Source organism: Struthio camelus, chromosome 2 (genome assembly GCF_040807025.1).
Source record: "Struthio camelus isolate bStrCam1 chromosome 2, bStrCam1.hap1, whole genome shotgun sequence".
NCBI lineage: Eukaryota > Metazoa > Chordata > Aves > Struthioniformes > Struthionidae > Struthio > Struthio camelus.
In genome coordinates, this window is record NC_090943.1 from 33903746 (window position 1) to 33918294 (window position 14549).

The 14549-nt window shown below is 36.6% G+C and overlaps 1 protein-coding gene across 6 annotated transcripts in view; it reads right to left on the reverse strand.

The window, feature by feature from the left end:
* The window catches only part of CRPPA (CDP-L-ribitol pyrophosphorylase A), a 128111-nt gene that overhangs the window by 65198 nt on the left and 48364 nt on the right, over positions 1 to 14549 (reverse strand). For all 6 annotated transcript variants that reach the window (XR_011139630.1, XR_011139629.1, XM_068935016.1 and 3 more), the window contains exon 5: positions 12252 to 12297. Coding sequence is in view for 4 of the 6 variants with exons in the window: in XM_068935016.1 (XP_068791117.1) it covers positions 12252 to 12297 (46 nt within the window). In the remaining 2 variants the exon portion in view is untranslated. The remainder of the gene's footprint in view (positions 1 to 12251; positions 12298 to 14549) is intronic.

The window sequence follows — 14549 nt, forward strand, 5'->3', positions numbered from 1 at the left end:
CTGGTATTTACTACAGTTTAAAGATTCAGTGAGCTTTTTCCTTTCTTTAGGCAAATAGATGAAAAAAATCCAAATCTGGAATTTTTACTTCAAGCTCAGGATTTTATCCTTTAGATGTTAAATTAGTATGCATATTGAAACATAAGATTTGCACTCTCTTTAGGGTAGCTATTCTGCAAGCAGCTAAAAATTTCAAAAAACATGAAGTCTAATTACATTTAAAGTAGACTTCAATGAGACTTCAGAGACAAAAATTCACAGAACAACAACACAACATAAATTGGTATTGAAAGATGTAAAAGAAATTATAAAAAAATACAGCCTGACTACTCAAACAAGTCTGAATACAAAGATATACATTGGTTGCACATGGTAAGGTTTTCTATAATTATATACCACATGGTAAGTTAAATAATCTTAAATAGGTCTAACTGAAGTAAACATCTCACTTTTTATGATAAACTCAAAGACTTCTTTATAAAAATAGACATACAGACCTAAAAACTAATTTAAAAGCTGTTACAGAGTTAACATTATTGGAAGATGACTTGTGATTTCTAAGTAATTTTTGTGATCAGAAAAAGTCAATTAATCACTGAGGATCCCAAAAGATAATTAGAATGATTCTACGAATCATGGACATTTATGATGTCCAAAATTGTAATTATTATTATGTGATAATGGAAAGCCTGGTAGCAACTTCCTTTGTATTAAGTTAGGAAGAAGAGGGGAAAGAAAGAGAGAGAACAATAAACATCTGCTTATAAACCATCACAACCAGATGAAAGTGAGAATGACAACAAATGCATGGCCAGCTCTTACAGGAATGCAAATCACAGGATACCACAACTGCGGAAGAAATTATATTCCAATAGATTTGTTGAGAAAAAAATTATATTGAACATGCATCAAAGTTGATCAATACTTAATACAGAGTAACTTTATAGTCTAAAAAAATGGGTCAGTGGGAAACCACACTGAATTAGTTTCTCTTCTTATCAGTATATAGAAACTGGTGGATAGTTTGAAAACAGAGAGCAAGAGCCACTTGAATTTAGTACTGTACAAGGAATGTAGATAAATTGCAGATACGAGAGAGATGTACATAATAAAACAGAATGGCATATCAGATTTCAAGAACTCAGACTCTGTGGAACTAACTAATTTAATGAAGAAGGTTAGATTGGAGCTATTACAAAAATCCACATGTGGAAGGCGGCTGTGGAATCCAAAAAGGCACCATAACTTTTACTTAGTTCTTTTTAAAAAAAACTCCATAAACAACCAGCAGCAACAAATGTAGCCTCACAAGAGGCTGCTCAAAGGCTTCAACTACAAAAATCAGTCTCATTACTCTCTACGCCTACCTTAAATTTCTAGCTTTCTGCCATCTAAATGAGAAAGGACAGAAGACTACAGAAAAGGTGATCAAGACGTGTAGGTTAGATTTAACAAAGAAGAAAGGAAAGCAAGATGAAGTGAGAAAATATATTTTTAAATTGGAGGAGGAATATAGTGTGGGAGGGGGGAAAGCCTAATAAAAGTATGAAAAAATGAAAGTAATGATAATACCTACATTGAAAAGATACTGCATTCTTTGAAATGATCAAGAAAAATGTACAAAGGAAGTTTGGAAATCTTTTTTTTTTTTTTAATAAAACCACTATAGCAAAGCATCCGCTCTGTTCTAATTCAGGTTTAAAACTCCCTTTCAATTTAAAGATCAACTTTTCCAAGTGGCCATAAAATCTGTAGGTTAATTTAGATGATCTGCACACTGGCTGCATTGTTGGAGGGAATGCAGGGCAGACCCTCTCTAAGATTGCCTGTGTCCCAGCTCTGATAAGCTGATCCAGTTACTATTCAGCATAATTAAATTGAATTCAATGAATGCAGTTGGAATGCTTGTTAATAACTCCCACTAGTTTAATGAATTCTGTCGACTGAAAGTGGAGGCAACTGTGTGCCACACTTCATTCCCAGTTTTCAGAAGTTTGTGTTTAGGTGAATCAGACGGGCATTCTGGAAAGCCATAAGATGTCATGGATTTTTCACGGGATCATTTAGGCTGGAGGAAACCTCAGGAGGTCTCTAGTCTAACACCCTTCTTAAAGCAGGGTCAGCTATGAGGTCAGATCAAGTTGCTCAGCCCTTTATCCAGCTGGTTCTTGAAAATCTTTGAGGATGGAGACTGCACAACGTCTCCAGGTAACCTCTTCTATTGCTTGACTGTTCTTATGATGAAAGAGTTTTTCCTTATATTGAGTTGGAACTTCACTTGTTCCAATTTTTGTCTTTTGGAGATAAAAAAAAAAAAAACTGGTCTTTTTTGACAAGAAATGTCCTCCTCCCATGCACCACTGTGAAAAGCCTGGCTCTGTCTCATCTGCAACCTCTCATAGGTATGATGGCTATAAGGACGTTATTAGCTCCTATGGCTGCTATTAGCTTCCTAAGTCTTTTCTTCCCCAGATTGAACAAATCCAGCTTCCCAGCCCCTCCTCATGGGACATGTACTTCAGCCCCTAACCGTCTTGGTGACCCTCTGATGAACACACTACAATTTATCCATGTCTTTCTTGTCTTGGGGGACCCAAAACCTGATGCAATATTCTAGATGCACTCTAAGAGTGCTGATTGGGGGATACAATCACTTCTCTCGATCTCCTAGCTATGCTCCCATTAATGCAAGCCAGGATGCTGTTGGCTTTCTCTAATACCAGGGCACGCTGTTAGCTCAGGTTCAACTCGCTGTCTACCAAGACCTCCTGATCCTTTTCAGCAGAGCTGCTCACCACCCAGTCAGCCCCCAGCCTGTACTGTTGCAAGGGTTATTCCTTTTCAGTGCAGGACTTTGCATTGTCCATGCTGAATTTCATAAGGTTCCTGTCAGCCCATTTCTCCAGCCTGTCTAGGTCCCTGTAAATAGCTGCCTTGTCTTTGAACATATTGACTGGTCTTCTCAGAATGGTGCTATCCACCAGCTTGGTGACAATATACTCCATCACCTCCTTTAGGTCACTCATACAGATGTTAGACAGAAGAGGTCCCAGTATAAACCCCTGAACTACTCCAGTTGTTACTCACCTCCAGGTAGAATACAACTCATTAACCAGTACCCTTTGAACCCAACCATCCAACCATTTTTTTTACTCATCAAGTTGTCCAAAATGTGATCACAGAATCACAGAATGGTTGAGGTTGGAAGAGACCTTTAAAGATTATCCAATCCAAGCCCCCTGCTCAAGCATGGTCACCTAAAGCACGTTGCCCAGGACTATGTCCAGATAGCTTTCAAATACCTCAGAAGATGAAGTCTCCACAACCTCTCTGGGTAACCTGTTCCAGTGCTCAGTCACCCTCACAGTAAAAAAAAAAGTGTTTTCCTTATGTTCAGACAGAACTTCCTGTGTTTAAGTCTGTGCCTGTTGCCTTTTGTCCTATCACTGGGCACCACCGAAGAGAGTCTGCTCCCATTCTCTTTACAACCTCCCTTCAGATATTAAAATGCATTGATAAGATCCCCCTGTGCCTTCTCTTCTTGAGGGTGAAGAGTTCCAGCCTTCTCAGCCTTTCCTCATATGACAGGATTAATCATCTTAGTAGCCCTTGACTGGACTTAAGTCCAGTAGCTCCTAACCTGGATACAAGCATATTGTGGGAGACAGTGTCAAAAGTTTTGCTTGAATCTCAACAAGTGGGATGGAATTTCTGGAAATTTTTATGTGAAACAAGTTTCTTTGAATAATATACCAATTCCATATAAAGGAAATACTGAACATGCTAGCTATACCTTTGATGATGCCTATTCCTCCTCTGCCTTATTGCCTCTGTTCTACTCTTCTTTCCTCTTTGTCTGACCCATCCTTTGGTTTATTACTATTATATTACCTGCCACAGTCTCTCTCTTGCTTTGGCTTCCCCTTCCTCTATTTATTTTAAACTTCTTATTTTCCTGGAAACCTCCTCTTTCCAACACCTATCTCCCATTTACTTTCGACTTCTTAGCTATGCCTGATTATGGAGAAACCTCCCAACACTGCACCACATTTAATGTACTTAGAGCATATTTTCCCATAAAATTAAAAATAGCTAAAAGCCCTTTACACTGCCAAATCGTGTGAGGCTAAACATTGGATTTCTCCATCAGAAAAGCAGTAGAAATGTTCTTCATTAGATAAATCTGATAAGATTTCAGAACTGGTTCCATTAAACCTCTCTCTCTCTCTCCCTCTCCCGTTGCCTGATGTATCAGGCAACAAAGCAAAGATTTTCTAGTGGGATTCTTCCTTCCTTACTCCAGGCATCCACAATGCAGGTGCCTGCACCTAAAGCTAGTCACACTGCATTCCCGTAGTCAATAAACAGGCATTTTTAAGAAACAATTTATCTGACATATTTTAGTTGTTCACTTTTGGACAAGATATATTGCTCCCTAGGCTCCACAGCTGATCTTGACTAGACCGCCAATAGCTGTAATGGGAACCATCAGTTATTAGTTTACGGTATATATTTAATGATTTTTAATGTCTACATTTAATTAGATGTGTCCCAACTTTTCAAAACTTCCATAAAAATGAATTCGCTTAATATTTTCTGTCTGATGGAATTTAGGGAGGTACCTGACCTAATTTTACTATTCATTAATCTTTATACTACTCTGAGTACTTTCTATGTTTTCCTCCCCATTATTATCACACATTAATTTCTTTCATAGTCAGTTATATCTTAAGTGTTTTTTCCTCAGACAAGTCTTTCCTGGCTAAAACAAAAGATTTCCTGACATTAGGTTCTAAAACAATGTAATGCATTGACATACTTTCACATGAAAATTTTGCACCATTTAAAGTGACCTGTATGAAATTATAAAGGGATAAAATTTGGTGAGGTGGTCTTTTTCTTCTCTCTCTCTTTCTTTTTTTTTTTTTTTTTGTTTTTAATTGCAAGAAATGGCTGTTACACTCCCACATTCTTCTAATAGCTACTGACAGTAAAGGAGGAATTCATGTACAAACACCTGCATTTATCTGGTAACAATAACACACTTCAGAAATGAAAATTCCCCTTCCCTAGCAGCCCTGCAAAGATGTCATTAAAAGGTCATGCATTTAAAGTGAGTTTTGCTTCTATTACCTAAATTCTCAGTTATCTGAGATGCAGACTTCCCAGTTTCCCTGCCACAGATACAACGATATTAAGAAAATTCGTAGTTAGAAGACTATATAATGCAGCACGTTAGGTATTTAAGATTACTCTAATCCACTAGGGATAGGCAGATTTCAGCAGATTATTTTTTAAAGTTTAGTAAAATGATCTACATAGTCTCTACTTTTGCTAAGAGTGAAGCAATAAACAAAAGATCTTGAAAAAGTATTTCGTAAAACTTTTGGGTTGCATAATAAATACAGAAATTTCAGCTGGGAGACTTGAACGTTTGAAGTTTTTGAAAATTAAAAAGGAGAAAATACACCTTTAACTAAAAAAGACAAAAATATCTTCAAATAAAAGAATACGCAGGTTAAAACTGAAAATTAATTCTTAACCTGACTACCTCCTATGCTGTTCTTTCATATCCTGAACCTATTACAACACATAATTTTTTAGGTCAGATTATTATTCAGTACTTATGGTTATGTTGTTCTTCTGTTATGCTCTTCACCCTAGATCAGACCCTAATCACACTCAAAATTATAGATTAAAACATGTATATGTCCATGGAATTACCTTAGTTAAATAATATATAACCTCTACTGCCATAATTGGCTTAAAGTTTACCCTAAGCAGCATGCCACAAACAAACTGCAATTATAGTATTTTTGTTTGAATAAAGATCATAAATATCATATCCTACAGAATTAATACTAGACCAATAAAAATTTCCCTGAATGACAAATAGGTGTTACCCCATAGAAGTAATTTTTTGTTTTAATTGCACATGTGTGTATAAACATACACTTCCTTTTGTAAATGTATTTACATATCATGGCATTCTTCATCTATCATTAAAATTCCCGCCTTTTTGGAAGTATATTTTATTCATCAAGTAGTTATCTGCTTACAAGTCTGCAGTGAATTCACAATAGGAAATTAACTTATGAGAAATCTATTTTCAATTTCTACATCTTAGTGGCTAGAAAACAGTGGCTCTGGAAATTCAGCATGGTTCTCCCTGGCACTCCTAATATCTCATAACAGAGTTGCTTCTACCACGGTAAATAGAAGAAAAATGAAATAACTATTGCCACGCATCTAATTCATTCACACTTAAGAGAGTAAGTTGAAATTGTTATTCATACAACACAGGTAACCAAAAACACCCAAAAACTCTTTGTTTAACCATTCCCCATTTCTCCGTAGCCACAAAAACCAAAAGCCAAACTTGACACTACACCTACCAATATTAGCATGTAAGAAAGAGAGGAATATTTTGTGGTAGAAGACAGGGAAGAGAGTTGTTTTCATCCGACAATAACTATTATGAGCGGTACTTCCCCCATCTGCCATTCATTGCCTCAACGTAGATGGCAGCCACGAGTTAATGAGCACTGCAGTGCGCCCATGAGATTGCAGCCTACCCTCTTTTTTCTGCTAGTAATCCTTTTGCCATTTGTCTTTTGATAAAAAGCGTTTTTCTAAAGTCACGTGGGTTCTTCTTATAAGACAAAAGATGGCATTTAGCTTCCAACAGTTATAAACAGAGTTTGAATGTATTACAATGCATTAGACAATTACATGTCTTCTTTGCACCCGCAAAATAAAGAATTTTATATACATCTAGATAAGCCAATACTTATTTAGCCCCATATGAGGGCAAAATGTTCAATCTGCAGGTGTACACTCATGGAAAAAAGTAGCTGCAGAAGGAGGGTCCTTAAAAAAGAAGAGGAAAACCAGAGAGAGAAAACAGTCAAACTCTAAATTACAAAGTTCTACTGAAAAGCTACATTTAAAGTTTACATGTTTGAACCGGAGTTCAAAGATACTTACCCTGAGGGTAACAGTCCTAATGGAAATTTTTTAGGATGTTTTGTATTAGCAAGAACTTAACTACACTTCTAGATGAGTTACCCTTATTGTAAAACAATGTTTTCTTACTTCAAGACTAATAAAAATAGACATGTGCCACCTTGTCTGCATACCCTACAAGTTCATACCGGCTGAAGTAAAGCAAAGCATTAAATATACTGTTTATAAAACAAATGATGCTAGGATTCTGAGACTTTCATAATACAGTTGTAAAGGAAAGACTTGAGGAACTAAGGAAATTAATAAGTCATGTTTTAAGAAAACAGTTTCAGAAGATAAATAACTCATCAGTCTTTCTACACTATGAAGTTTCTTTACATTGCCTTGAGTACGAGTGATACACACACACACGTATGTATGTATGTATGTTTTTCTCACCTATATCTGAGTCAAGTTTAGCAAGCTAAAATCTACCTTTTAATAAGCCTCATTAGGCCAGCAGTTAAAAATCCAGCTGTGCTTCTATGAAACATTTGGGACTTGTTACGTATGTAGAATTACATTTGTAATGTAGCTGACTAAAGACACAATCTCATAATTACAATCAAATGACGAACTGTACTTTTGTCAAACATCATTTTATTACCATAATCATTTTTCGTGTATTTAATTTGATTAATTACATATTTGCAATTTAAAACATGGAGAAACTACACAAATGCAACTGTACCTCAAAAATAAACAGCATAGCAAAGTAACATGTAAAAATGAGCCAGAAGTTCATAGGCAAAACTGTCCACAGGCACAAGTATAATCTAAATACATATTTTTGTATGCTAGAATATTAAAAGAGCAGTTGAATTAAACTCGTAATTCAAAAGGAAAAAAATACAGTTTATAAGCACAAAGTGAACATCCAGCTGAATGACTCTCTTCAAAACAAATAAATAGATTTTCTAACTAAATAAAGTGGTTAAGGGAAAAGATAACTAACAGTGTCTGAAGTTGAAGGAAATCAGTTTGGTTCGCTAATAAATTTAACTGTAGATAACATGAAGTGTTCTTCATCACATTCCTAAGTACATCCATCAATAAAATATGCATCCAGAAAAGTAAATGTGATTATGTGCTAATAAAGAAATCAGTTGTGAAGACTTAATCAGTAGTGGGGAGCCAGTGCAACTTCGACAGTGCCCTCAGTAACCTAACGCCCTGTCTGTTCACATTATTTAGCTTTTGAGACTCTTCCAGAGCACCTTGACAGCATGCCAGCTGGCATGCTGAGCAGTGGTATCTGGCATCCTAGCTTTACAGCATCCTGCAGTACTGCTGCTTCAGGCACTCTAGGTGACCTGAGTCTGAATCCACCCAACTATGGCTGTACTATATGGTGCACAACATTGCATCTCAGTCCAGGTGTCCTCTTCAAAAACCTGTTACAAAAAGGAACTATCATCCTCTATTATTACTCATGGGGGATGTCTCCTAGCCAAGTTCACCTCTTTAGACTGGTCAGAATCAGCAGAAGGCCCTTCCTCTCTCCAGAGGCTGTTAGTGAAACCCTAGAGAGAAAAGATGCGTGGCTACTGATCTTGCAGTGGCTGCTTCTCTGTTCCTCCAAGCTGATTCTTGGCATTTACATCATTTTATACTGGCATGACTGGCCTCAGCAAGCTTGAATGACAGAAGTACATTGATCAATTCTATTTATATAATTATTGTAACAAAATAGCATATCCAGATGGCTGCATCATGTTTATGCATTTCCTTATTAACATTACCACCAGAAGGAACTGTTCTTTGAAAGTCTCTCCTTATACATAAAACTACAGACAACGCTTCAAATTTAGACAGAATCTGTACTGTTAGAGCAAGAGTTCATTATTTTAGAATTAGGAATTCAGTGAGAACTCCTATCATCGAGATACTGCCAGATCTGCATACTGCTAGAAGAAATAAAACTGGCCTCTGATGGGTCTCAGAAGATGTTTTAAAAGTTAAACTACCAATCTAGTTTGGTACTGACTCTGCAAAAAGCTATGTATTTACTTGATTGTAAACACAGAAGTTAAGTCAATGGGACAAGTCAGATCATCGGGTAAGCTCCAGTCAGATGATTAGTTAAGGATATGCATAATGACCCATGGAATGGGATCTATATTTAGACTAGAAAAAAAACCCTTAATCTTATTATATAATTACTTTTGCCCTTCTCAAAGATTACAGACTTCCCTTTTTTATCTTCAACTGAAGTATTAAAAAAATATACTAAATTCAGGTTCCTATTCATCAAGGAGATAAAAAAAATCACTGCTTGATTTTGAATCATATTGTAACATGACGTCACTGATGTATTTTATTAATTATTGGTTTTTATCATATCAGCCATTTTGCTCACATGACAAGAATAACTACAACATATGAGCTTTTAAAATTTATATTCAAGCTGAACTGTTTTATCCAAGGAAAGATCATCTAAAATTAAATGAAAATACTATGAACTTTTCCAAGAACCATGAATTTCAGAACATCACTAATTAACTACTTCGATAATCATAGAGTCAGATCAAGAACTTCTTATCTAGATCTTATTTGGGAAGAAACTGTTAATGGCAGAAAGAATTCTGCTTCCATCAAGTTCGTAAATATCCAATAGGATCTATAACTGTTCAAAAATAAGTGGATAAATTAGGAAAACTACATTTTTTGAAATATTTTTTTCTAGTTCAAGTCAGACCAGACCCCCACTTTCAAAGCTTCCCATAAGCTAGAAAAAGTTAAAAATACTATCCAGAAAGTATTAATGTAGTAATAACTAAATAATTTAATAATTGCTGACTAAATGTGGTATTCATACCCCTGGCTTTCAAGACATGTATACTGACAGTCTCAGCTGAGTGAATTATTCCTAGGAAACCAAGGACAGACAGTGTCCCTTCCAGCCTCCCACCTTTGTGATAGAAAACCTGAGAACCTTAAGAATGTCCAGGCTTTCCAGATGTTTAAATGGAATTCCTGTGTTTCAATTTGTGCCCGTTCTCTCTTGTCCCTTTGCTGGATACCACTGAGAAGAGTCTGGCTCTGTCTTCTTTACTTCCTCCATCAGGCATTCATATACATTGGTAAGATCCTCCTGAGCCATCTCTTCCTCAAGCTAAACAATCGAGCGCTCTCAGCCTCTGAGGGTACAAGGCTATGTCAGATGCTCCAATCCCATAATGGTTTTTGTGGCCTTTGCTGGACTTGCTCTAGTATATCCATGTCTCTCTTACCCTGGGAAGTCCAGAGCTGGACCCAGCACTCCAGCGCTGAGCAGAGAGGAAGGATCACCTCTCTCGAACTCATGCAGCCCAGGACACTGCTGGCCTTCTTTGCCAAAAGGGCGCATTGCTGGCTCATGGCCAACATGTCCACCGGAAACCCCAGGTCCTTTTCTGCAAGGCTGCTTTCCAGTTAGTTGGCCCACAGCCTGTACTGGTGCCTGAAGTTATTTTTCCTCAGGGGCAAGACTTTGCACTTTCCCTTGTTGAACTTCTTGATGTTCCTCTCTGCCCATTCCTCCAAGCTGTCATGGCCCCTGAATGGCAGCACAACCATTTGGTGCATTAACCACTCCTCCCAATTTTATGTCATCTGCAGACTTGCTGAGGGTGTGCTGTCCCATCAACCAGGTCATTCATGAAGAGGTTAAACAGTATTGGCCTCAGTATCAACCCCGGAGGGCCCCACTAGTGACTGGACTTTGTGTTACATCTCACAATTCGTTGAGCCCAGCAGTTCAGCCACTTTTTAATCCAGCTCACTCTCCACTTTCCTAGTCTGTACTTCATCAGCTTATCAATGACGATTTTATGGGAGATGTTATTGAAAGCCTTGCTGAAATCAAGATAAACAATATCCACTGCTCTTCCCTCATCTACTGAGCTAGTCATTTCATTGTAGAAGGCTATCAGGTTGGTCAGATGTGATTTCCCTTTCACAAATCCCTGCTGACTACTCCCAGTCACCTTCTTGTCTTTAATATCTTTGGAAATCCTAAGCGTGAAAGATATAGGATTCTGGGAACCTCCAAGATTCCTACTCAGAACAAGGTTTTCAGGAATTCTAGGCTGCCAACTATGGAGACAAAAGCCAATTCCTAATTAAAAACAGAACGTCTTGAGGTTTCCAGGATCCTTTCTCCATGACAGGCTACCAAAACACTGAGTAATGTAGTTATACCAATTCATATATTATAATATGCAATATTTGTTCACTGTAGCAACTAGAAGCTTCCGACTAGTTCTATTCCTGCAATTCTGTATCTCAGACTACTAGAATTAGATCTAAAAAAAATTAAGCAAAGCAGCCAAGAAGTGCGTAGAACCATCACAGCGAGATCTCAGCTATGTTTAAGCTAGCTAGCTTGTCTAGCGTGACAGCGCTGAGCTCAGCATTGACTAATTTACCCAAATAAGAAGCTAAACTGATACTGAATCTTATAACAACAAATGAACCACTAAAGTAAACAATTAGCTGGTCATTCATCAATGCTCTAATAGGACATGGTTTTCACTCTGTTTTTCTTAAACAGGTACCCACTAACTCTTTTCCCTGAAAAGATATTTTTAACCCAAAGAAAAGTCTCTTTCTATTCATCTGTTTCTGGACTTTTATCTCCCAATTCTCAATAAGGACTCAAGCAAAAGTCCCCCAAATCAGTGCCTATCATTTTAGAATAACCAGACTGTTCAACATATGGTACTTAAGATTTATTTCTTTCCAGATCGTTTCTTTTCAGACTGCTATTAAACCACCATGTTAGTATAGCAAAAGGTTAAAACACAGTTCAACACAGTATTTATAAAAAGTAACGGAATACTTCAACGTATCATTGCTATATCAATTCAGGTAACAAGCCACTGTATATAAGAAGGTAAAGAGCCCTTAAAAGTTAATACATACCTTTCAGTCTACTACTTAAGATTAGAAAGCTGCAGCATATTCAGAACTGAACAGGAACTAAGAAACAAGAATGTGTTTATTCCTTCAAAATTAATCTCTATTTGACTCTGTCATATACACAGCTTTTTATACGGTTTTCTCTTTTAAGAGGAGTAAAGTAAATCATGTAAGGTAAATAATGCATAATATAAAATAAGTATCCCAGAAAACAAGTTAAAACAATAACAGCATATTTTAGCCATCATAAAACTTTTCTTAAAGGCATTTAAAACAAGAGAACACAAAATTCTAAATTACACTCAGGAATATGCAAACTGACAGCCACAAGGATGAACACATACCCTTAATAATTGATTCAGCTGCATACAGATCCCGCTTGTAGGTCACCTAAAGGACAGATAAACCTCATTAGATCTTACCGGAATGTAAAACCAATAAAATAATGCCCTGAAGGCAATTCTTTACATTTGAAATACCATAAACAAATGATATTGTCAATTTCTTCATCATGGTAAAATATCACTGGCAAATCATGAGAACAGAGGTTGTAGAAATTACTGGAGACTCCAAAGAATTTTTTTTTTTTTTTTAATACTTAGGTCTGCTTAGAACTCATTTTAAACCTATCCTTAACCCTTTAAATGCTCATTAAAAATATATCACACCGATTTTCACAGATTTTCATAAGTTCTTAAGAAACAATATTTCTACTCTGTAATTTTATCATGAAAAAGATGAATGTTTGAAAGAAATTGTAATCATAAACACAAGCAGGCAGACACCTAGTTATTTCCAGTAGTAATATAGGTGCACTTATTCAAGCAGTGTAAGACTGTTATTGTTAATGAGAGGTCAACTAATCAGTGAGAGTCAGTCTAGAGACTACAGTAGACTTTGTATGAGCATTCAGAGAGTTGAACACCAGTAAGATCTTCTCGAAGACATAAATCAAGTTAAATGGACAATAAGCTGCTGAATATTGGTACCTGGTACTTTTAGAAAACATCTTTCCTATTTGCCTTTGTACCATCACAGTGGTTGACAATCACAGTATTAGTCTTTGCATAGAAAACTATGTAAAACAAAAAATAGCCAAGACACCAACAGCCTTTGCTAGTTATGTCCTTCAAACTTGCTGTTTTATAATGACGTGCAGTCATTATAAACTGATAACTACTAAATATTTGTCTTTCCTGCTACTATAGCTTCTTGCTATGTTAAATAAAACATTACTGAATTTTCTGCATTGTTTCCATATGAATATTCTATATTCGGCTCTGAATAACTTTTTTTCTGCTATATGTTTTGGAAATGGAATGAATAGTATTCCAAAAGCTTTAGTCTTGCAAAGTAAATCTTACAGCTGAAGTATACTGTTTACATATTAGCATTTTGTTTCGTCTCCACGTAACTTATTACTTGATTTTACCATAAGGACTCTAATTACTGCTTTCCTTTCCATCTCAAATTAAGTTTTATATTGTAGTCACACTGAGATGAATAATTCTGCCTTTCTCATCAATCCTTTCCCCTAGCTTACATCTATGGTTTGTCCTGCAGGAGGGAAAGCCAGAGAAAGAATCAAGCCTCAGAAAGTGCACCTGCCTAAGTTCACATTCTGTTGAGCAAAATCAATGACTTGCAGATAATTGCAAGGATAAATAAATATTGAGTGACCAGTTTTGTTGCAAGATTGCTTTCTAATTACCTATTTCTACAGTGCCTCAACACTGAACATTCAGCAAATCTATGACATACTACCACCTGAACACCTTTCAAGAAACAAGACTACCTTTGATCTGTGAAAAATGGTCTTATGTATTCTCAGGTTGACAGTACTTTGAGGCACAAAAATACTGTTAATATTCTGATTTTAAAAAGAAATTACTTCATAAAGTAGGCTCAGCCTTCAAGATGCGTTATTTACTGCGGTTGTTGCACAGGTTTTTTATGCACAGTTGTTCAGGGACATTTTCACTGAACAGTACGTGTATCTGTGACTTTAGCCATTGCAGAAGGCTTCACATTTGTGAATTTGCAGCATGCCTTGAGAGAGACAAAACTATATGCATTTTAAGGGAAGAATACTCAACTACCAGCTTTCTTAAAGCTGTGATTCTCTGCATGTGCAAGGACAGTAATCTCGTAACATTAAACTTATACACTGATGCTTCTGTTCTCAAACATTTTATCATTGCTCTTTTCTCTCTGCATCTGAGATAACTCACTAACCAAAAGACTTCTGGCAGCAGGATATGCTTTTTCAATTTTTTTCTATGGTCCCTAACTTCCACCCAGACAATTCCAAAAGACCGCACTGAAAACTTGATGGACACAGCTGTTGTGTCAAGTATCATGGTTTCCCCCCGCCCCCATCATTCCTTTTGCTCTTCTAACTGGTGGATGTTTGCACAGTTTCTATCCTTGTTCAAATACTACGAATGAAATCACGGCTGCGGGGATGAGTATTGAGAACACTCACAGTCGTAGGTGTCTGAAAAGATAAGTTCTACAAATTATCAGAACCCCAAAGATCGCTTCAAATAATTATTAACATATCTTGTGTTGCAATCCTAGGAGAACAAAGAGGCTCAAAATTTGTCATGTGGAACTTTTAGCAAATAAGATGTCAAATCACT